Source organism: Amblyomma americanum, chromosome 10, assembly GCF_052857255.1.
Source record: "Amblyomma americanum isolate KBUSLIRL-KWMA chromosome 10, ASM5285725v1, whole genome shotgun sequence".
NCBI classification, from domain to species: Eukaryota; Metazoa; Arthropoda; class Arachnida; order Ixodida; family Ixodidae; genus Amblyomma; species Amblyomma americanum.
In genome coordinates this window covers 49,295,380-49,318,324 of record NC_135506.1, presented here as the reverse complement: position 1 = coordinate 49,318,324, position 22,945 = coordinate 49,295,380, and the positions used below count along the sequence as shown (strand labels likewise).

General features: G+C 45.3%; 2 protein-coding genes across 2 annotated transcripts in view; one reads left to right on the top strand and one right to left on the bottom strand.

Moving 5' to 3' along the window:
• Cont (Contactin) overlaps window positions 1–17,036 on the bottom strand; it is a 52,022-nt gene extending 34,986 nt beyond the window's left edge. The window contains exons 1-9 of the mRNA XM_077640932.1: window positions 16,906–17,036; window positions 16,632–16,686; window positions 11,163–11,364; window positions 10,034–10,165; window positions 9,587–9,708; window positions 8,163–8,329; window positions 5,692–5,796; window positions 3,285–3,423; window positions 769–1,008 (exon numbers count right to left, since the gene is read on the bottom strand). Of these exons, the coding sequence (XP_077497058.1) occupies window positions 769–1,008; window positions 3,285–3,423; window positions 5,692–5,796; window positions 8,163–8,329; window positions 9,587–9,708; window positions 10,034–10,165; window positions 11,163–11,364; window positions 16,632–16,686 (1,162 nt within the window). The 5' untranslated portion in view covers window positions 16,906–17,036. The remainder of the gene's footprint in view (window positions 1–768; window positions 1,009–3,284; window positions 3,424–5,691; window positions 5,797–8,162; window positions 8,330–9,586; window positions 9,709–10,033; window positions 10,166–11,162; window positions 11,365–16,631; window positions 16,687–16,905) is intronic.
• A 324-nt stretch (window positions 17,037–17,360) lies between these two features.
• LOC144107766 (transmembrane protein 17-like) lies at window positions 17,361–21,102 on the top strand. Its single transcript, XM_077640933.1, has 4 exons — window positions 17,361–17,509; window positions 18,704–18,807; window positions 20,031–20,144; window positions 20,811–21,102. The coding sequence occupies exons 1-4, from the start codon at window positions 17,410–17,412 to the stop codon at window positions 21,078–21,080; spliced, it is 588 nt and encodes a 195-aa protein (XP_077497059.1). The 5' UTR covers window positions 17,361–17,409; the 3' UTR covers window positions 21,081–21,102.
• The last annotated feature ends 1,843 nt before the right edge of the window (window positions 21,103–22,945 follow it).

Below are 22,945 nucleotides of genomic sequence, written 5' to 3'. Positions count from 1 at the left end.
TGGCGTGGAAGAGCATTCGTAACATTTGAAATTCTGCACATTTTACACAATGCACTCTGTATGGGGAATTTTAAGAATTTGTGCAGTCCTGAAATTCATAACAATGATGCTTGCTTCATTGAGATTTGGCTGTATGTTACTCCTAAAGGGACAAAACATGCTTTTCTATGTAGGCAACAGAAACGACAAGATGCATTTCTCAAGTAAATGGCCTACAGTCCACTCATTCCATTCCAAATGGTACTATTGCAAATATTAATCACTTCATTACTGCAGCAAAAATGCCATTAAAACTTCATGAATTAAGCATCAAATATAATTTTTATGCCTTTGCGACATGGGCACAAGACAACAGTCTGAACGCAATGCAATGCTTGTGTCCCGCCCTTCGCGCCGTTTCGGATATGGACGTTAACCAACAAGCCCAATTCACTACACTTGAGCAAGGAAATTGAAAGAAAAACAAACAAAAAACTTGCCAATGGTTACGATGCCCAGTTAACAACTACGACAACTGTTTACGCTGCTGAATGTGCAGTTCACTGCTCTACACAGTAGCACTGTGTCTGTGCAGAACCTCAGACAGTGCAAGCACTAGACTGCATTGCCATGATAACCGGCCCACCACAAATCTGTGCCGTGGTAAACGGCACAACATCCGTTTGCCCCTCATTTCTCCTCCATGTTACGCCAGCGATGCCGCAGAGCCGGGAAATGTGCCCTTAAATGCTGTGGCAGTAAAAAGACAGACAAACAAGCAGCTCTCACAGGCGGGCTCGACGGCAAGGTGGAAGAAGGGCCCCGTGCGGCCAGTCGAGGAGATGCGGCTCTGGACATTGCAGGAGTAGTTAGCATCGTCATTCTTCTCCAAAGACGCAAAGTAGAGGTTGCCATCGTGCGACATGAACACCCGTGGGTCCTCCTGGACAAAGTCCGGGAAGGCGTTGCGCACCCAGAAGTAATGCACTGCCGGGTTATACTGTGGGGGGTCACACGACACCGACTTGCCTGCATGAAGAAAACGGAGATTTGTGCAACGGGCATCAGCCTTGCTCAGCACTCAATGAAGGACACTGCCACATGCGTCACACTTCTTGATGCAAGCTGATGCAACATCAAGTGCACGGGGTAAGGTATGGTTTGGTTTGGTTTGGTTTATGGGAGTTTAATGTCCCAAAGCGACTCAGGCTATGAGAGACGCCGTAGTGAAGGGCTCCGGAAATTTGGACCACCTGGGGTTCTTTAGCGTGCACTGACATCACACAGCACACGGGCCTGTAGAATTTCAGCTCCATCGAAATTCAACCGCCGCGGCTGGGATCGAACCCGCTTCTTTCGGGCCAGCAGCCGAGCGCCGTAACCACTCAGCCATTGCGGCGGGCGGTAAGGTATGGTTTATGGAGTTTAATGTCCAGAAGCTACACATGGCCTATGAGGGATGCTGTGGTGCAGGGGTCTGGATTAAGCACCTTTGGTTCCTTAACATGCACTGACATCTTGAAGCATGTGTGTGTCTGCATTTCGCTTCCATCAAAATGCAGCCACTGAATGCTATGGCCACAACACAACTGCGACAGGTACTGTAAGAGTTACTTTCACACAAAAAGTAAGTGTGTGCAATAATTGAAGCCCAACTGTTCAATCACATTGCAAAAGTTTACAATTTTGAAAAGTTTATCGATACATTATTTTCACACCTTGAATGTCGATATTCCAAGTGTTTTAAAATTACTAATGAGGGAAAAAAAAAAAAGCTTCGATTATTGAACTTTTTGTTTACCATACTACGTAGCCATGGATTAAAAATTATTTTTTTACTGGGCAGTTTTTTCCCCACCGAGGTACTAATGAATGACTAAATAAAATTAATTACCTAAGGAACTAACAAATTTATGAAAAGGTAATTTCAGAGTTGAAATCTGAGTAAAAAATTTAGCAAGGTGACACAGTTTTGGCAGGATTAGACTAAAAATAAGGAAAATAGGTTTAAGACCAGTGTCCCCCCTTAAAAATCTTCCAGGGTAGGTTTTCCAAAGGCATCACCAAAAGCTCTGAAGTGCCATTTCAGCTCCACTCAGTAGCCTATGGTGCCATTTCATTTTTTGGAGCCTCATGTTATGCTAGGTAGAAACGGCAACGGGCTGTCTTAAGATAAGTCATTCAGAAGATTCGTTGGTTGCAGCAGCAACTCACAGTAGTCCAATTCTGAACTTCTGAAGGTTCTTTGCTCATGGACTCTGCAAACAACACAGCCCTGAAAATACGTACTGCCATCCTTGCTCTGTGCTCTAACTAGCACAACAGAACTATGCACACATTTCATCATTCTTAAAATGAACAGGGCTCGAAAATGGCCATCTGGCATTTAGCGTGCATGCGCATAACCTCGCCAGTTTCAACGGCACACCTTACCGTACCATGCCGTTCGATTCATACCCTAACTTTTGTCTAATGTGAGCTCTGTGTACATTTCACGAGGGCACCGGACGGTTTCAGCCAGTAAAGCTGCCTTGAAGTCAGACTATTTCTGCCTGTCTAGCACATTCGCGCAACACCTCCCAATGATCTCGAGAAGCAGACAGCCTGAAAACATGCCATAAAAGCTCAATAATAAAGCACTAAACCAACAGAAAATTCAGCATGGCAGCTCCTGCACCATGGTGTCAGCGCCAGAAACAAATCAGTTATTTCAAAAAAGAGAAAACAAAAATTGGGGCCTTGCCTTTTTTGAGAAATTGGTTCAGAAAATGCATCAGTCCAATAGGAGTGCTGCCAGTTCACCATAAAGCTATGACTAAGTCCAAATATATACAGTTCGAAGAATTTGCCGGCAGATGCTGCAGTTAGTAGAACCCCCTTGGCTTCGGCTAGATAACAAGCACCTACTGGAAATTATGGTGCATCTAACTGCACGCAATGCGTTCTTAAAATTTTTTTTTCAGGGAAAATATTTCTAAAATATTTCTGAAGTCGGGGATGATTTTCAAGAAAAAAAGGTTGTGTCCATACAGTGGCGAGGTTCAGGTGAACTTCAGCTGGTCTCCCAGACAGTTCAGGCGAGTTGCCAGGTATGCACTAAGATCAAAAACTGTGCCCAGTTGTCCTCAGGGCCCCTCTAAAATTTTTCTGCAGTGCTAGTTCTGTCTGGATCTGTTCTAAGTGCACTGCATTGTTTTAGCACTGAAACCTGCTTGCCTGTCATAAGGTGAGCTTCTGAAACTGAACTACCATGATACTGCGCTACAACAACACAAAAAGACAGCAAAAAAAAAGACAGGGCTCACCCCAGAATTCCTTGCCACTGTCAGGGGCCCGGTCCTTGTTGAACTCTCCGATGAATCCAAAGCCGAGGGAAACAGAGCGGGAAAGAACCTTGCCATACTTGTTCTCGGCCAAACAGTGGTACTTGCCACGGTCTCTGGTCTAAACCATGAAAAGAAAAAGAATAAGAGAGGTGAAGTGTGAAAGCTTGAGTGAGTTGTGATTATTCGTAATTAAAGCAGCACAAACTGGACAACAGATGGAAAGAGAGGCACCGCTATATTTCTACCCAGTGCAGGGTAGCCAACCGGAACACCCTTCTGGTTAACATCCCTCCCTTACTTCTTCCTCTCTCCCATGAAAGGAGAGGGCAGACCAGCTATTTAGCAACACAGCAAACTATTCCACGCACCTATTGAACGCAGGCGACCATAGATTTTGCTCACAAAGTGAATGTGATCAGAAAAATGGGAACCTTGGTAAGATGTGAGGGGTTCAACGCCCCAAAGCTGCGCACGAGCTTGGCGAGACGACACAGTAAAGAGCCTAAGACTAATTTCAACCACCTGAGGTTCTTTAAGGAGCACTGACATTGCGTGGCACTTGCAGTGTATTCTGCATTTGACCTTCGCTGAAATATCCAGCCGAGAAAAGAGCCCACAATGCCGAGCTCATAAACCCCCACTGAACCCTCACAGAGTATTCATCAGAAAAAAAGTGAGAGCTCAAGAACATATTGTGAGCCACCGCTTCAACAAATGTCTTTATTCCAGGACAGCCTGGTATGCAGCATGTGAGCCTGAGAACACAGGTGAGCGATGACGATGACGGGCACGTACAGGTGAAAGAGGTGAAAGTTCACGCACCACACTCGCAATATTGCAAATGCTAACCAAAGGATAAGCCAAATAAGTGTTCAGCAAAAATTTCAAAGGCTCAAAGGCACCAGAGACAGGAAGGAACGAGAATGGGCAACAAAACTTCTAGCGCGAAATTGTTTTTTGAACATCCGCTTCTAAGCAAACTGCATTAACATAAACCAAGATGCAAGTCATAGAGAGCATGCACAGCAGTGTCTTCTTAGTAGTAATTAAGAATATGGAGTAGTCTCATTACGATCCGTGCTACAATTCTGCGCAAAAGAATGAAAAGGTTTATAGAGCTCAGGATTGCTTGCACAGCAACAATGTCAAAAAAGCAGTATTTTACACATTTTATTCACTGCCACAATGCAGAAAACACCCAACAGCAACAACAGCCAGCCAGAACCTCTAAAATGGAAGCAAGCAGACATGCACAACTTGAGTCGTCTGCCGAGAACTCTAACTTGAAAGGGACTGAACCTTAGCATGAACTGTGGAGTCCAGATTAACAGCAACCTTTTTAACCCACAGACTTCCAAAGCCATAGAATCATCAATGACCATGGCTTCACAAGGCCATATCACTAAAGTCACGAAAATGATGGCCAATGGCTTGTAACTGTTTTTAAAGCTGTCCTGAGACGGTGCACTGTAACGGATAGTTCAAGGAATGTCAGATACTCGTCTCATAAATGGTGGCATAGTTTCACTTTTCTGAAGTATATATTTGTTTTAATTTGTTGATATTTTGATGATATTTTAGTAGGCTGTATTCTGGCATACAAGCTCACAGCTACTCTAGGAAGAGAAGTTGTCCCCCTAATGAAGAAATGTAACGGATATTTTCATTGACGACGGTGACAACGATGTTGAGTGCAGCAAAAAGGCTGTTTCTGAGCGCATTCTTCAGATGATGTAAGAGCAGCGATGAGAATGACAAAGCCACCAAAGAACGAACCTCAAGATTCAAAGTATGCACAATAGCAACATAGTGTATACACACAAAACTTGCGGATATTGGTTTCAGAGTGTAAACAGACATTTTTGTTGAACCTCTTCAATGATTGCTTTTTTAAAAGCCTAAGTTTAGATCAAAAGAAGCATAGACTGAATATTTGCGCTTCAGGTCTAAAATTAAATCAGTACAGAAGGCACAGCAGCACTTAGATATACTAAATGGAAGTCAGTGGGTTAGTACACCATGCACTGACAGCACCAAAGGAGGATCAGTTCGAATCAACGAGAGTCCACCATAAGTGTTCAAGAAAGCACCGTGCTACGCATTTCCTGGTATATACATTGCACATATATCCCGTGAACAAAATTATTGGTGCAGTATCCTCAGCAGTGTCCACAAAACTGTGGAATGGTATGGTCAGTTGCTTCCATATGGTTACTTTTTTCTACTTTTGAATTCACGAGACAAAGATGAGACACTTGGAGAACCCCTAGAAGTTCCAGTACAGTTGCGCACTACGGGGTGTTGCCCTGTATGGACAAACTTTCACAGCAACCTTTAATACAATGAAATGAACTTGGGCCAACACAACCCCAAATGAAAAACTCACCTGGTCTGGATTGTTAATTATCAAGGTGCCATCTGTTTGCGTGAAGCGACCTTCGGATAGGGGGTCAATATAGATGTTGCGTTGCTCATCATCTTTATACTCTTCCTGTGAGGACGGCCATTGAAGAGATAGAGAAAGGAAAAAAAGACAACAAAGGAAATGAGACTTCCCATATTGTGACATCTCATGGATTACGCAAGGAGAGAAACACAAAAACTGCAACACTAGAAGCAGAAAAAGTGCACAGTACAAAAAAAAAAGCCAAGGTTACATCGTGGAGTATTGAGAGGTGACAGAAATGAAGGACACCAAGAAGGCAGAATGTGCAGCAGTCCTTACTGAAAATAATTTAGTAGCTCTAATAATGAAATAAATTACACACGTTTGTCGTGCCGGCAATCTGGCTGTATGAAGTATCTGCGCTTAAAAGAGCCACGAAAAGACTGTTCAGCATCCACAGTTTTATAGCATTCAAATACTAAAGGACACTGAAAATAGTTATCCAATTTCTGAAATTTTGGTAACCTATATGCACTATACAGAATCAGTGACTAAAACTGTGGCCATAAAGCTTCTCTCACTGAAAGCAATTGCCATGTTGAAATCCTGAGCATGACTTCACAAACTGATGCCTACTCAAATGTGGCCAGCCATCAAAGCCAAAAAGCTGGTCAGCCACTGTAAGCCACTTTTTAGAACTCTTCTTTTGCCGTGAAATAACATTTTCAAGAATGTTTGCAATGCTGCCATGCCAATTAGCTGATGCCAATTATCTGCCTGCACAAACTGACCCAACTTAAATTTTCTCCAGAACCATTCAGCTAACGTTCTCAACCCAGTGTGCTTTGCTTTCTATTCAACACAGTGACAACAGTTGTGGCCCTCAACAAAATTCCTAGTTTTTGGAAGTTAATAAGATTTCCTTACAGTAAACTGAAATCTCACTACCACATCAGCGTCACCACTGTGCACCAATCAGCATGCCACATTTCACGACTGCCATGACACCATACAAAACTAGAGTCAGAGTACAGTTAAGAGCTTGTGGTGGTGAAGGCACTAGTGTACCTTGCAGTTGCAACAATAACATAGGAGTGCACTACACCGTATTTACACGATTGTAAGTCGACCTATTTTTTAAAATTTCAAAATCCGAAGTGGGGGGTCGACCTACAATCGAAAAGAAAAAAATCGCACTATAAGTAAAGGCGAGACAAGCGAGGTATCGGGCATGCTACAGCGTGGTTGCATTTTTGCTGCGCGGCTCCGTCGCATCGCTCTTGGTGCTGGCCTTGAGCAGCTGCTATGTCAACACGCAAAACTAGCATCCCCTCCCCGCGCGCACAGGCGGCGGCCTATGGCGGCTATCGATAAGCAGCAAACTGGCACCCCACACGTGGCTGCTGACTGCGGTTGCTGACTGCGGTTGCTGATAAGCAGCGGCGGCCCGATAACGCAATCGCGTTCTACATGAAGCTCAAGCGTCCAATAAGTTTTCTTTTTACTTTCAAATGCATACTCAGCGCTCAAGGGAGCAGTGATCGTTGATGGAAGGGCCACTGTTCCAATCGAGACGGCACCCCCACTCGGAACGGTAGCGGTGCCGGGGAGTGTCAGTAGCCAACGGAAGAGCCGACGCCATTCACGCGTAGTTTCTCTTTGGCTCTGACGCATTTGACTACTGCCGGCCACATTTCACAAGTTTTTAATGCAGTGCTTCGTCAGTCATCATTTGTGCTCCAGGTCCGGCACGCGACCGGTGCTCGTTCACGGCTACATTCAAGATGGCTGCCATTTTTTACGCCGAAGCAACGAATAGCCATGCGCCAAGCCGCAAGTTCAACGTTCACAACGGGTGGTACAGGTGTGGCTGCTGCAGCGAGGAAAATTTTTAGCTGTTACATGCGATGTTGTGATGTGGCTGTTTGCAAAGTGCAGGATTTCGCTGGACGACGTTAGAACGACGTGCTGTGGGACCGCAGCAGCGATCACGACGGCAGCGCTAGTGAGGATGATGGCACAAGTGTGGACGAGTAGTCCAGTGACTAATACATTTTCGTTTCGGAATGTGCCCACGGGCAAGCCCGCACGCAGCAGCCGATAGCGGCTGGCGATAAACGGCGGCCGCCGGATAATGCTATCGCGTTCAACTATTCAAGGCCAAGCTTAAACAACCTTGGACGTTTTTTTTATATTTTGGAAATGCGATTTTGGGGGGGTCGGCTTACATTCGAGTCGACTCACAATCGTGTAAATACGGTACATGCAGGAAAGCACAGGGAAAGACAGACAGAATAGGACAGAAGGGGAGTGCAATAGAAAGCTCTCTGCATGGGAGCCATGTGTGTTGGGGTTGTGAATCGTATCACTGCTAAAGCGCGACAGAACAACATTGGACCACACTTGGAATCTTAATGGTCGAGATGATGAGAGCAAAATTTCCACTGCATTTGGAAACCCATGTGCCCTACCCTGAACCACTTGTAAGTAGGCGCTGGATAACCTGCAGCCACACAGCGCAGGGAGATGTCATTGCCTGTGGTGCGGCCGCTCAGGTCGAAGATCACCTCTTCGGGCTCCTCGACAAAGTAGGGGCCCCGAGGTACCTCCTCTCGATTGGTCAGGATGTAGCCAAAGTCTGGAATGAGAGGCCAGTTGACATACTGTCAGAAGCCTTGTTCACTTAGCAGTAACTCACACCACGTTGGACAATTCTGTCGCAGCATTTAAGAATTTCTCCACTGGGCCAACATTGCAGTGATTACCAGAGTGAACTTGCGAACTTGGAGACCACCTTAGAGGCCAACAAACAGATGAAGAAATTGCCGACGCCAAAGTGACATGAACCTGGCCATTCATTCCAAATGGTAAATACATCTGCTGCCTCTAAAAAAATTAACCACAAGGTACTGCCAGATTTTGAAGTGGCTGCTCAAAAGCAACACAATTAAAGATTAAAGAGCTTCGACACATAACGACTCTTCTGTGTGTGAGAGTTCACCCATGATTACTTTTAAGACTACACAGTTGAAGCAATAAACAGCAATTACCACAAGTGGTTGCAGTTTGAAATCATGGTGTTGGTTTGAAAATGGTGGTGATTTACATGTCAAGTAAAATATTTAGCGACTCTATATGACTCAATTACAGCACTTTTTGACTGCTTTTCAGCCCAGTAGTAACTGTTCTGAGGCCTTGCAGGAGGGATAAAGTTATCAATGGCAGCAAGAAGGAATACTCCAAAGCACATGAATTTCATGAAAGCACACAGTATACACACAACGACACAAATTACAACGTGAACAGTTTAAGCAGTAAATTGCAGTCACTGTGTAGTCGCAAAAAAGAAATTTTGTTCAAAATTAGTAGTTTGCAAAAGGCATGTTGAACGATGGTGTGTTTAAACAGTTCCTCAGTTCATTTGGCTGCCATTCGCAATAAACCTTGCACACAGCTTTCAAAGCCACTTTTTTGATTGTCACCTGTAAACAGTACCCTGTCATAAGCGTTTAACATCAGCTTCAAAATCCCAGCAAGTCAAATTTATAAGCAATCTTTCAGTCAGAAGAAACTGTACCAGCCAAGCAAACGAAAAACTTGGTGGTGGATGATCTGCATGTTTGGAAACTGGAAACTCACTATACACCCTCAAGTAGACATGACTGCATTTCTATAATTAATCTTACAGTCTAGCCCATTTAGCAGTTGTCACAAAAGATCAAAGCAACAAGTCACGAGAAGTGTGGCACACGAACAGTAATACTTTGAGAGCACTTTGCACATAAATGTGACAATAACACTGCATGTTTGTGTAGATCAAGACCAAACAATCACATGCTAACATGAAACTTCTGCTGACACAGCCATAGGTCACACAGACAAGTGGTTGACGTACCGAGAGGACGTTCCTGGATGTATATCTGGAACAGTCGTTCTTTGGGGATCTCGCAGATGAATGCCAGTTCATCTCCTGGGGCCACCCTCTGCAGACCCCAGCGGTTGTGTTCAGTTGAAAAGCTGCAGACGTGCGAGAAGGAGATGAAGATGAGAAAGAAGTTCTTTGCTTTTCAGAAAATGCTACACAGCCTAGCAATTAACTAAACAACTGGCTTCCGTCTCTATTTCTCATAAAAGCAGTTTAATTCACAAGTATGTCCATGAAAATGAACCTGCCATATCTTCAGTTAAAACACCAGGAAAATTTTACCAGCACAAACATGAGGGCTTGATGTCCTAATGCAACAGTTTTCGGAACACCGCCGAACTGCAGCTGTCAAGGCCCAGTGACAAATCTTCAGCCTTGTGCTAAACTGCAGGCCGACCACAATGGGTGGACACTTACTTGTAGGAGGCAAACTTCCACAGCTGGACATCCTGGTGTGGCAACCAGAGGTTGTCAATATTGCTGAACTGGGCATTGTCACCTTCCCACGTCCACAGATTGTCGCCACTCTCAAAGCCACTCGTGAACCACCTGAAGGTAACAGAGGCAGTCGGCACAGTCAGTCAGGAGGCATGAACATTCTTGTGTGCTGGAAACTAGGATTTAAGAACTTCTAGAATTCTCATAATTACTTCTTATTTATTTTTATATATAATTTCAGAGCACGAGCAAAAAGTTAGTCTCATCAAAGACAACAATCTCACCGGCAATAGCGTTAAAGTGATAGCGTTCCATTCGGACCACAGCACTAGAACTAAGGAACTTTCCAAACTCAGCAAAAAACTTGTAGAGAAAGCTTACTGGCTTAGTAGAACAATCACAGAAAGCTTTTGTTGCTTTGGCTTAGCTATATAGCTCTGCATTTGGCTGTGGAATCTGCACTGTCAGTCACAAGAGGAAGCCCAGCCATGCTGGTGTGAATCAGCGAAATCTGGTCTGGCCACTCGTCGCCTCCCCCCCCCCTCTCTCTACCCCTTTAACACTTGCCCTCTCCCTCCTATTTGCCACCGGTCATGGTAGGTGGCAACTAAATTTAATTGCATTAAGTTTTGTAATTAAATTTACACGAATTTGCTAAGTAATTAAGGTCTTGCGGCTGACACTGTACATTCCGTGGTAGAATGCAGGATTATATGACTAAACCAAAGCTATAACAGGTTCAGCTAAAAAAGAGAATATGCACATTGCAACAAAATGCTCTGCTCTCAACAGCAGGCGCGTGTAGTAATACAACCGCACTGCACAATGCCTAATAGTGGAATGGTTATTTTTCGTAAAAGTGCAAGACACATACAGAAGGTGTGCTAATGGCATTATCTACTTAGCTATGCTATCAATAAAAGGTCAAGCTGCATAGTCTATCATATTTTCATGGTGTAATTTTCAACATCAAACATATTTTCTTTTTTTTTTTAACTGGTCTCCACCATCCACAGCCACATCAGGCGCAACTCCACTTTATGCTACGCAAACTGCCTCACGCTCCAGTGACCTGCTGTGCACGCCTCACTGCCATCCAAGGTCTCACCGTCGGTGCTGGGGATCGTGCTCTCGCAGCCAGTCGACGACAAAGCGATGCTCCTCGAAGGTGTTCACTGAGATCAGTTCACAGTTGTATGCCTGGCACGCTTCCTTGGCACCGTCTCGTGTCCGTGGTGGGGACCGGTTGAACTTGTAGCACGACAGGCCATAGTCCTCCCATCCCCGAGGACACTCCTGGCCCAGCACGGCTATGTAGACGAGACCCATCAAGAATGCAGCTTAATACCCGAGCTCCACTCTTGCAGAGGCACATCAACAGATTACATTTAAATGCAGAGATAATCCTGAGGGTATCCACACATTTCAGGTCATTCATGGTTTTGGTCATGCAAGAAGAGCATAGAAGATGAAAAATCACCTACAGGTGTGAGCCTGAACAGGTGGTCAGATGTTATATGAAACAAAAAAAGACAAGAGGAGGACCACATGCTGGTGGAACAGGCTGCAACCTTTTTGGCTGCCATGGCAGCCAAAAGGTACAGGAGTTGCATTACCAGCCACCAGACGCGGTCACTATTAGAGGGGCTAGTTTATCATGTCGCCTGTGACATCACTGCGCTGCACTAGAAAGCAAAGCTTTTAATCGTGTAGATTGTGGTTCAATGTTCACCCCTAGTGCCTCTGCAGCCTACAAAACATAAAATACAATACTGATGTACAAGCCTTTGTCAATAGTAAGGAGCCCAAGGGGTCGGCTCCTAAGCTGTGTGGTGGGATAATTGTTGTATCCGGGGAGGTGCTAACTTTCATAATAATGAGGACAAAATTTCCTGTCACCTTCAAAGAATTTGGAATAGCAATGCATAACGAGCGATGCAACAAGGAACAGGAACAAATCCCTTGGGCAACAAATTTTTGACAACCGGTGTACGTTTCTGAAAGCCAATAAAATTGCAAGTGTACGAGTGCAAGAAGTGTTTGCAACAAAAGTTGTCTTTGTGCGAAGCTCTTGTTGGCTGCAGTGCTGCCATAACACCGATTACCACGGAAGTTTCTGTCATAAAACAGGGACCACAAAGTGATAGCCACCGAATAAAAAGCAAATGAATGCCCGATAGAACAGTCTGAGGACCAATGGTGCTCATTTTCATGTCAATTTACATATGTCATCTAGCAACACAAACAATATCTAGAACGAAAATATAATTCCATTAAAACTGTGTACTCATTTCTGTCTTTGCCACGGTATTTACTGGTTACCATCAGTTGATGCCAGTAGAACTATTCTTTAGTTGCACCTAAATATCTGCTGTAACTTAAGAAAAAATTGCTCTTAAACCTGAACTGAAGCACATAAAAGTTACCGATAGATGATTCATGACCTCTTATCTTTTGTATGGGCAGTCATCGAGCCATGCACAAGAAATTAGCAAAACTGTTGGTTCCAGCTTCTGTTCAGCAAGCAAGAGTATTGCTTCTGTCACATTAGAAAAAAAAAAATACTGAAAACTGACATTCATTATCAGAAACTCAACAAAGTGCTTACAATCAGGACAGTGAAATATCCTAACCAATTACATCACACCATTTTCTGCCACGTTATATACAGTGCTGAGCTCAGCTATTTTCTCTGTGGTTGCTCTGGTTAACCGGTCACTGTTGTGACTGCGAAGCAGCGCATATAAGAAACCGTTCACTGGTCACTTGCAGCTCACAGTCATAAAGTAAGGCACAAGCACTGCTTTCTGAATAGAAAATGCCCACCAGTCAGCTACACTGTAAGGACTCTCCATGCATAAGAAAGCTAGTCCGGAAAAGTGACATGCACCCTCGAAGTTTGAACCATAAGAAGGCCCCAAGGAAGGGCTACGTCAAGGCATATACAATGCGAGGATATGATATCAGTGTCAGGTTTTCTCTCTTCTGTCTGCTACTGCCATTACACAATCAGAAAATGATTCAACTGGCAATAACCAAAGGTGTGAGCCTCCGATATGCACAATGAAGAAAGAAAATAAACAGCTGGTAGGACTAGGAGGTGACACCATCACAATATTCTCAATAAAAAGAAGTAAAAGGAATGCGATGATGTCCCAACACCAGGCAATAATATCCTAAAAACAACTTGTCAATGTACAATCTCACATGGCTCAACAAATACATCACGAATTTTCCCCACTTGTTCATTTCAGATGATGCTCTCACGGAGAAATACAGCTAAGGGTTATATGTAAGGCTGAAGTAGAGACAGACACATTATTCCAAAAAGAAGGAGGAATTTCTAATGAAAGGAAAAGTGGAGAGGTCTCGTTATTGCAAGAAATAAAAACCATCACGCTTGTCCAGGAAGAACCAACTAGGAATGAATTACTGTGCAGGTTCCTGCAGGTGGAATTTTACAAAACCAATTCTTGCATAAACAAGCAAAAATATCGACCTACTGGTGCTGTGTAATCCACATTTCAAACGAAACTTAAAAAATTTAGGCACGCAGCAAGAGACAGGCTTCTTCACTGACACACAACATTCGATTTAGGAAGCCTGATGCATGCTGTGAAAATATGCATACTATGCATTATGTTTCACAGCATCATATAAAATTCTTCACTTTGTGCAATCCTACTTACTTCCATGTTTGCAAGAGTCAGCCTTTGAGCTTAGTTTTTCTAAGTAGTAAATGCACTGCATAGGAGACTACAAGGTATCTCAGGTATGCCTTGCGATGTACTGATGTGCAAACATAGTGCTATTATCACACATTAAATTCAGCAATGTCCTCAAGAGATGCAGAAACCTTGTGTGGAAAAATAGATGAGTAATTTTTTTGTATAATTAATGGCGTGAGGAAAGAAGAGCAGTATACTTTACACAACACGAAATCTACAATGTGAAAGTTGAGCAACAACCACTGGAAAACACAACCTGTTCTAATATTCCATGTCTGTGTGTATTACAGGAAAGTTTTTTGCAGTGTCAAATCTTGGTACCTGGTAAATTCTGCAACACTAGTGCATGCACAGTAGGCATTTTCTGTTAACAAAAGCATAACTCACCACAATAGGCAACACAACATAAGCAGTAAAAGTGAATGAAGCCCTCTGATATCTGTTTTAAAAATGGATTTGTGACCTCTACATGCTGTCAAGTGCGCACTTCACACTACCTTAGAAGTGAGTGCCAACCACAGGTTAGACGTAGTAGCTCATATTAAGTGCAACGGTGATTGCCACGTGATAAATGTTCCTTTCCCCGTAGCAGTAATGAGCAAGAAATAAGCAGTTTGTTTAAGTTGAGTAAATCTTCCATGTCATCAACTACGAACAGTGGTTGCAAGGTTCTGTTTTTTCCTTGACAAAGACGATAGAGATGCTTGTTTAGGATTCAAAATGAGCAGTTAGCCACTTTGTTGCTAATTTCTATACTGCAACATGCATTAAAAAGCTTAACATGAATTTGAGCCTGCCTGCAGCAAGCACACAGGCAATGCTGCAGGCATGGACAAATACAGCTGTAACATTTCAATATGTGAGCGATGACTACTGTTAAAGAATATGATAAAATGGTAACAATTTCTACCACAGCACCAATGTTCGATTCCTCCACTTTGTTCTGCAATGTGGGCAAACATCAAGCATAATTCAGCCTCATTTTCTAGAAAGAGGAAGCATATCAGCACAGAAGGTGCAAACAGCATGAACAAGAGTTAATTTTGGAATATCAACTTATCAACTGGCAAATAAATGTTCATCTCAATTCAACTAAGACAATGCAAACAGACGATAAGTTTCATGCATACTTAAAGGACTGATGACTTTAATATCACCTCCGATACCTCATTTAACTGAATTGAACAGTGTGAAAGAACACCTCCTTAGTTTTAACGACTCAGGTAACCAATCTCATACGGCTTTCTATGCCATATTCTACCTCAATCCTAGCCCAAGTAAAAGCAGACTGATGCGCTCACCCCCCTGTGTGCGCCACAGCATTATGTAACATGAATTTCCTGCTTTTTATGCAAAAGGTGGGCTGAACCCTAACAGTTTGAGACTGAAAAACTTTGAGAGCACTGCAGAGAACTGCATTGGATAAATGCAAAAGCATGCTGGGAGGCAAGTTGCTTCTAGATGAATTTGGTAGCTCTTTAATGCTGTTTAGTAGCTTCTAGTAGTATTCAGAGACTCTTCAGTGCTGTTGAGTAGCTCCTAGTCATCTTGACTTTTTATTACAGAAAGGAAAGGGCGCAGTAGCTCTCATATCTGGACATCTCAGTGGACAACTCAACACATCAAAAGTAGGCATGTGCTTTGAGGAAAGGAAACATTTTTGACCAAAGGCACAGCAGCTCTGAGATCTTGACATCTGGGTGGACACCTCAACCCCGCGAAAGCATGTGTTTTGAGGAAAGGAAACGTTTTTGACGAAAGGAAAGGGACAGTAGCTCTCAGATCTCCACATCTCCATGGCCACCTCAACCCCGCCTTTACGTTTTGCTTCCACATTTTGCAGACATCTTTTTACCGACATAGCCTAGTAATGCTTTCGCATTATTTGGAAATGAAAATTCGTTTTTGGTGAAAGGAAATGGCGCAGTATCTACTTCGCATATCGGCGGACACGTGAACCGCGCCGTAGGGGAAGGGGTAAGGAAGGAACTGAGGGAAGGAAGAAAGAGGTGCTGTAGTGGAGGGCTCCGGAATAATATCGACCACCTGGGGATCTTTAACGTGCACTGGCATCGCACAGCACACGGGCGCCTTAGCGTTTCGCCTCCATCGAAACGCTGCCGTCGGAGTCGGGTTCGAAGCCGGTTACTCCGGATCAGTACCCGGGTTCGAACCCGACTCGGCACACGGTGCAAATCGCACTTAAAACCACGCATCAACCACTTGTCAATCAATCGGCCACTCCGCAAAGCTGCAGTTGAATTCAAACGCTGCACAGGTCGCTGACAAAAAGTGTCGGGGCCCAAGCCAACAGCTGCTTAAATAACGCTCGCCGTTGCGCGCTCCGCAAGTCAGACCCGGCATGACCTCCATCCGACGATTTTTTGTTCACGCGTAGTTTAACGAACTTTCAACGTATTTTTACTCGACAGTGCCAGACCAATACGAAGAACGACGGTTGATGAGTTGAAAACAGCGCAGAGCGTTGCAAAACATTTCGTGACACAAATCAAAGTGATGTTCTGGACTCTACGCATACACGCAATCGGAGGCGCGGAAAGCTTTCCGCGCGCTAATTTATTCGCGTTCAAACACCCAGCAGGAGTTTCCTTTTTCTGATCCGGTCGAGGGCCAGTTTGAAGCGAACCACTGCAACCGCGCTTGACAAAGAGTCAGCGCGAAAGCGAACAGTTTGAATGTCCCGAGGTAGATAGAATGGGAACGAACGGCCGTCTATTGTTTTGGGCGTAATTACTTCGAGAAACAGGGTGTGTGCGTGTGTGTCCGATCGCTAGCTGTTGAGTCAACGTTTGAGAGGTGACGCACGGCTGCGATTTCCTACTACTCACCGCTTGCAACCAGTAAACACAGCAGTCCAAGTCTCGCCGCGCCGGTGGTAGACATCTGGGAGGTAAGCAAACGTCGTCGATTACTATCCGGTCAGACGGATGGGCTCATCGGACGCATCGTCGGGTTACTTCCGAAAAGCATGCCAACATTCCTGCTCCTGGCGTGGCGGATCTCACCGAAGCGGTCGCCACACAAACTAAACACCAACCCCGCTGGGTGAGACCAACTCCCACGGCGATCATGAACAACTTGTTGAGGCGTGCAGGCACTTACGGTTGCGGCGCCGAGTTTTCGTCGCTGTCACGTACACATAACTTTTCTCACTTGATGTGCAGTACAACTCGCGACCACACCTCGCCAGCCTACGGCATCCGTAAGCGTAAAAATTCAAAACAACACCTTGCGCCACCTGTCAGGTACGCGACGAACCCGCGCTGCTATTTTGTTGATTCTGCTTCTGCGTACGCCACCTGTTGCATTACATGAACACTACGCAATGAAGCAATCATAGGTACAATATTTTTCTTTCTGTAGGGAAGTTAAACAAGTCTAAATGACTTCAATTTTAAACGTAAATTTAAATCGTAATCACGCTGAAAGTTTGATGATGAAGTAAGGCGAATTAATTTGAAAATTCGTCTGCTACTACTGTTGCCATGGTGAGCGACCGCGCGACTGTGCGACAACAAACAACCGACCGTGCTCTTGAAAGAGTTCTCAAGAAAAGGTGGCGTGCATGCTGAACTCAGAAACTGCTGAAAGCAAGCAGATCCAGCCATGACGTCAGTGAGGGCTCTTGTGGAGGCAGTCTCGGAAACGATGTTCCCAGGCTTGCACCTAAGCTGCAGCACATCGAAGGGAATAGCGCTAAAGCACGGTAAGAATCGAGTTCTTAGCCAACCGCTGACCTTACCCGACTGAATTTGTCTCAGCATAGCCAAACACAGCGTTACATTAACTTTGCATGTACTGAATGCGTGAGAAAAATCCTTCACAGTATTTCCAGCGAATAAATTCATTACAATCTTTTTTTTAAAAAAAACTGCATGCTTACGCGCGTCACATTCACGGTGTTGTTTGAACTTTGTGGTCGAGTAATCTTTGTCAAATAATAATTGACGAATCAAAATAATTTGTATTCATTCGAATTAGCCAGATTATTAACTTTTCCTGTATTCCTTCAATACTACTAGTATGCTGCTAGGTTTAGCGCGGAAACCGGAGCCGCGCGGCCGGAGAGAGCGCTAGCCGCGCCCACCAGCGCGCGTCACACAGCGGCGCGGGTGTCACGTGCTCTTTTCGCAGCGGCCCGGTGGGAGCGGCGAGCGGGTAGAGAAGCGCGCCAATGTATGACGCGCGCTTCCCCGTGTGCGGTCTCAAATTTTCGAAAATCTAAGAACAGGTGTGGATATTACTTACGGTGGTCTACAAGTCCCTGTCAATAAACGAGGATCCTTAATAACAGTTGAAAGTTATTTTATTATTATAGTTAACCGCCTTGCTAATTGACACCTCTGATGCACACTCAACAAGAAGAAAGCGCTCTTTTGAGTAAAAAAAACTTATTTCTAAAAATTGCTAGCATTCTGTATCCGTATATGGTTCGAAAATACCGCGGGAGGCATCATGTAGTTAATGGAGCCTAAGGGATCAGGACTGCGATGCAGCCTTCGTTGTCATGGTTTTGACACGCACGGTATGGCCGCGACGAATCTTACCTTTTCCTCTGGCCACATTTGACGTCATTTTCTTAATGACGATGGATGCTTATGGCACAACGGCGGCATCTTTTTTCTTTGTGCTCTCTAGCTATCTGGATCCCAGCAGTGATAGCGGCCCAGGCGCATTTTTCTTTTAATTTTTTTGTGGACTGCACTGACTAGCGCGCGAAAGGACCATGGCCACGCGCCGAACGCACCCTTTCACGATGGGTTGGAGGCAGAAGGTGATTCATCTGTATTCAAGTATGCTGACCTGGAAGTGAACGTGATGAAGGGTTTTTCTCTCATTCACAATCATCATATGGTTGTTCCACTGCTATTGCATATGTACCCTTGCCCTCCTTTCACAGGCGAGGAACAGCAGACCAGCTTGCCCCTGCAAGTGGCCGTCTACTTCAATCTCTTCTACTCCCCACTCTGGTTCATATCCCGTGGCCTCGCTCTCTACATCAAGGTATTATATGGGATGCACCAGATCGTACGCCTGTGAGCGTGCGATTATTTGCTGTCACTAGCATTTCTCAAGCACGACCACATATCGTCGACAAAACTGATCGAGTCAGATTAGGTGACATGACGCTCGAGTAGGATGCCCGAGTGATTCGGAGATCAATCCGGTGCTTGCAGAAGCCTAACAAAATGAAAGCACTATTACTTCACAGAAGGTAAAAAATTGAACACGTGAGCATCGAGTTTGCGGGTTCGATCATAGCTGCATTTCCATAGAAGAGAAATCCAAAAAAGCTGATGTGTAGAGATGGTAGGTGTTCCAACAGTCCGGTTCCCGGGACCTATGTTCCTTCAGGGAGCAACAAAACAAAAAAACTCATATGTACCACCTTTATTAAGTGCATGATTTCGCTAAGAAGCACCACTGACAGCAGAACCAGCCACTAATGGAATTTTTGACAAGTGCAAGACCGCGCCTTGTTCTCACTAATCAGTTTTGTAATTTTTCGCCAAGCCGCTGTCGTCGAGATTACACAGGTCGCGCGTGCATGAGTTCGGGAAACTCATTCAATGGGCGAATGTCGTTAGCTGTGAATGTCATTGACTGTGCCCGTGTAGCAGCGAAAAAAACGCTATTCAAACGTAATGTCATTCGCTGCGAATGACATTCAACGTCCCGTGTGACAGGGGTATTACACGAGACCGCGCCTTTGGTACATCATGCAAGTGGTGAGATAAGAAACAACCTCCAGCTTCGCTGGCATTGGGTGGGGGTGTTTAGTCTGGTCTGCTTGCCAAAGCAGGAGTGAACACAGCGTTAGACTCTGCAGACAGTTCAGACGGAGTAAACAGCTGCTGAAGGGAGTAAAGCAGCCGTTTTACACCACCCATGCTCCCTTTAGTTATTGGAGTGTTACCTGCACCGACGCTCACTGAAGGGATGCTGCCACTGATTTGTACCATACCCCCCCCCCCCTTTTTTTTTTGCTCCGGCCGGGACATGGAGTCTGGTCTTACGTTATGTTGCGCTGCAGGCGTAGTCTGATCTGGCTTGGAGACCTATACCGCTCGACCGAAGCCCTCAATGACGGGCGAAACAGTTACGTTACGTGTTTACACAAGCACTGCTGACTACGCGTTGCACGACACACAAACAAGGAATGCAAGGACAGTGCGCAATTTACCGTATTTAACCAATATAAAGGGCACAATCTCTTTATTCCGCAGTTTCGCTACCTGTCGCTGATGCAGCAGACAGTCACGACGGCCATCTTCATCATGATGGCGGTCGTTGAGCCTCCCAGGCTGTATCTAGGCTACGCTGGGAACCTTGGCGAGGAGGTATGATCAAGAAGACTGCTCTCAAGCGGGGTTTCAATATGACACAGATAAAAACCCTCGTTGATTAAAAGTCGCGATCATCTTGGTCATGTACTCACGCTATATATGTACTACAGCGAGCAGGCAACTCCCGAAAGGCGCATATATATATATATATATATATATATATATATATATATATATATATATATATATATATATATATATATATATATATATATATATATATATATATATATATATATATATATATATATATATATGGCCCCTGCGTTATCGTGTCACAAACGGCTGGCCGTTCACTAATTTGTTGGTTTTTGCTGGGACAGCGATAACCGGTGTCAAAGTTGACGTTAAAGTCCTCTAAGTTCGTCGTAATCGAAAATTTACCACTTTCACCCCCATAGGCAATGCTGCCCAAATGGTCCCTTACAGTCAGGGCCATAAGGACAGGTTTGCAAGAGCTTCCAAGGATGTGCATGGTCTATGTGTTTAGGCTAGGCTTTGGCCACGTAGGCCTCGTCGTGGGCTGGCCACCCTCGTCGCGTACTCTAGTCTCTGCAGTTTATCCGCGGAATAGCAGAGTACAGGAAGTGATGAGGTATGTCCACTCGTCCCACGCGCAACTCGCCGAGCTCGACGTATGCAGGGACTGCGGCGGTGCAGGTGGCGGCGCTGGCAGGATTCTGGCTGCTGGGCCTGCTGTTGCAGCTTCCCCTGCTCGCCTTCCTGGCGCTGGGCGGGGCGCGGCCGCTTCCCCTGGAGCGCGCCGTCGACATCCCGCTGGCGCTGATGCTCGTCACCCAGCTGGTGGTGGCCTTCGGCGCCATACGCAGGGTGGCGCACAGCCAGGCGAGACGCCTGTCCCGGCGCAACCAGGCAGCTTCCTGCGCGCCTTCTTCGGCGCTGCAACCCGACGAGCTGCATGAGGACTGATATGTGCACAGCTGTAGCATCGAGTGTTAATAATAATAATTGGTTTTGGGGGAAAGGAAATGGCGCAGTATCTGTCTCATATCTTTGGACACTTGAACCGCGCCGTAAGGGAAGGGATAAAGGAGGGAGCGAAAGAAGAAAGGAAGAAAGAGGTGCCGTAGTGGAGGGCTCCGGAATAATTTTGACCACCTGGGGATCTTTAACGTGCACTGACATCGCACAGCACACGGGCGCCTTAGCGTTGTAGCATCGAGTGTTGTGCGTGGACCTTCGGCTTCGTATACCCAGCAGCCTTGCAGGACAATCAGCGGTCCGTCAATTATGCCTTGCTTTTGCGCACGCTTCTTCGCAGATCAGCTGAAAGATGCCTAGCTGCTACAGCATCGTCAGCGATGGATGGAGCGGGTTTGAACGGGGAACGTCCAGAAGTAAGGGTTCTGGCGAGTGATTACAGTACGAATGATCTTTTGTGCCACTTACTAATATGTACAGCAGTTTCTCTGGATTTGTGTGAAGATCGCATGGTGTGTTAACAGCTTCTCTACTCCATCAATGTCATGCTCGTCACAGATTTCCGCTCTCTGCCAGCCATGGCAGTCTACGAATTCCTAAACTCGTCATTTAGTTTGATTCTCACAGTCGTCAATTAGTTTCTTTTTTATCATCCAGACTGTCAGTGGTTCTCAGTTCTGCGCATATTAAATCGAACCCGACCGCGGCGACTGCGTTTTTATGGAGGAAAAACGCTATGGCGCCCGTGTGCTGTGCGATGTCAGTGCACGTTAAAGATCCCCAGGTGGTCGAAATTAATCCGGAGCCCTCCACTACGGCACCTATTTCTTCCTTTCTTCTTTCACTCCCTGCTTTATCCCTTCCCTTACGGCGCGGTTCAGGTGTCCAACGATATATGAGACAGATACTGCGCCATTTCCTTTCCCCCCAAAAACAATTATTAATTATTATATATTAAATGCTGCCAGGTTGATGCCGCTTCGCAGATCTCACTGCGACAGCGGGTGAGGACTGAAGGGCAGCGTTTATTTGGTAGTACATTCATATGAGAGCAAGAGGCAAACTATTAAACACTAGGGTGGCCAACCCCTGTTGCAGTGAGGAAGCACACTTCTTGTTCACCAGGGAGCTTTGTAGTGTGGTTGCCACCTTAAAGGGACCCAGAAAGGTGCTGTCAATAAAGGTGCAATATGTCTGGCACATTAAAATACGACGGTTCATAATTATCCTCCAGCAAGGATTATTTTAATGCGCTTTGTGGAAGCTGAGTTATATGATGACAAAGTTTCAAATTCTGCGCCTTTCCTCCTCCTGTCGCATGCCAAAACGACTGCGCTCTTTCGCCGGCCCCACTCGCTGGCCCCATCCCCTACCTCCGCCGGCTGCGGCGCACACGGATTGGCCGCGGCCGCGGTAGGGCGCGACGTCTGAAAGAATTTGCTGCTGCGAGACAATGATAACCACCAGCTGGTGACGTCATATGCCAGGTTTTTGCGCGAAAGCCTGGCACCGCGCGTTGCCGCGAGGTGCGAAAGCGGGAATTTTTAAAAATTTATTGTAAATTTCCCGCTCCCTTTTGAGGTCTCGTACACGGCATGGATGCTCGATGGCGTGTACTCTACATAGTGCAAGCATTTTAAAGCAGAGCACAAACACCCCTTTCTGTGGCCCTTTAATAAACATACGCTTGCGCTTCTCTTTGGATATGCTGGCTAAAATAGGAAGTACTACACTCCGCAACAATTTTTCTTGGCAATGCAGCCAAAGCCACAGAGCCGAAACATGCCTTTTTTTTTTACCTACGCAGTGTATAGAGACCCTGGCTGAAGTTATTTTACTTTTAAAATAGAGTA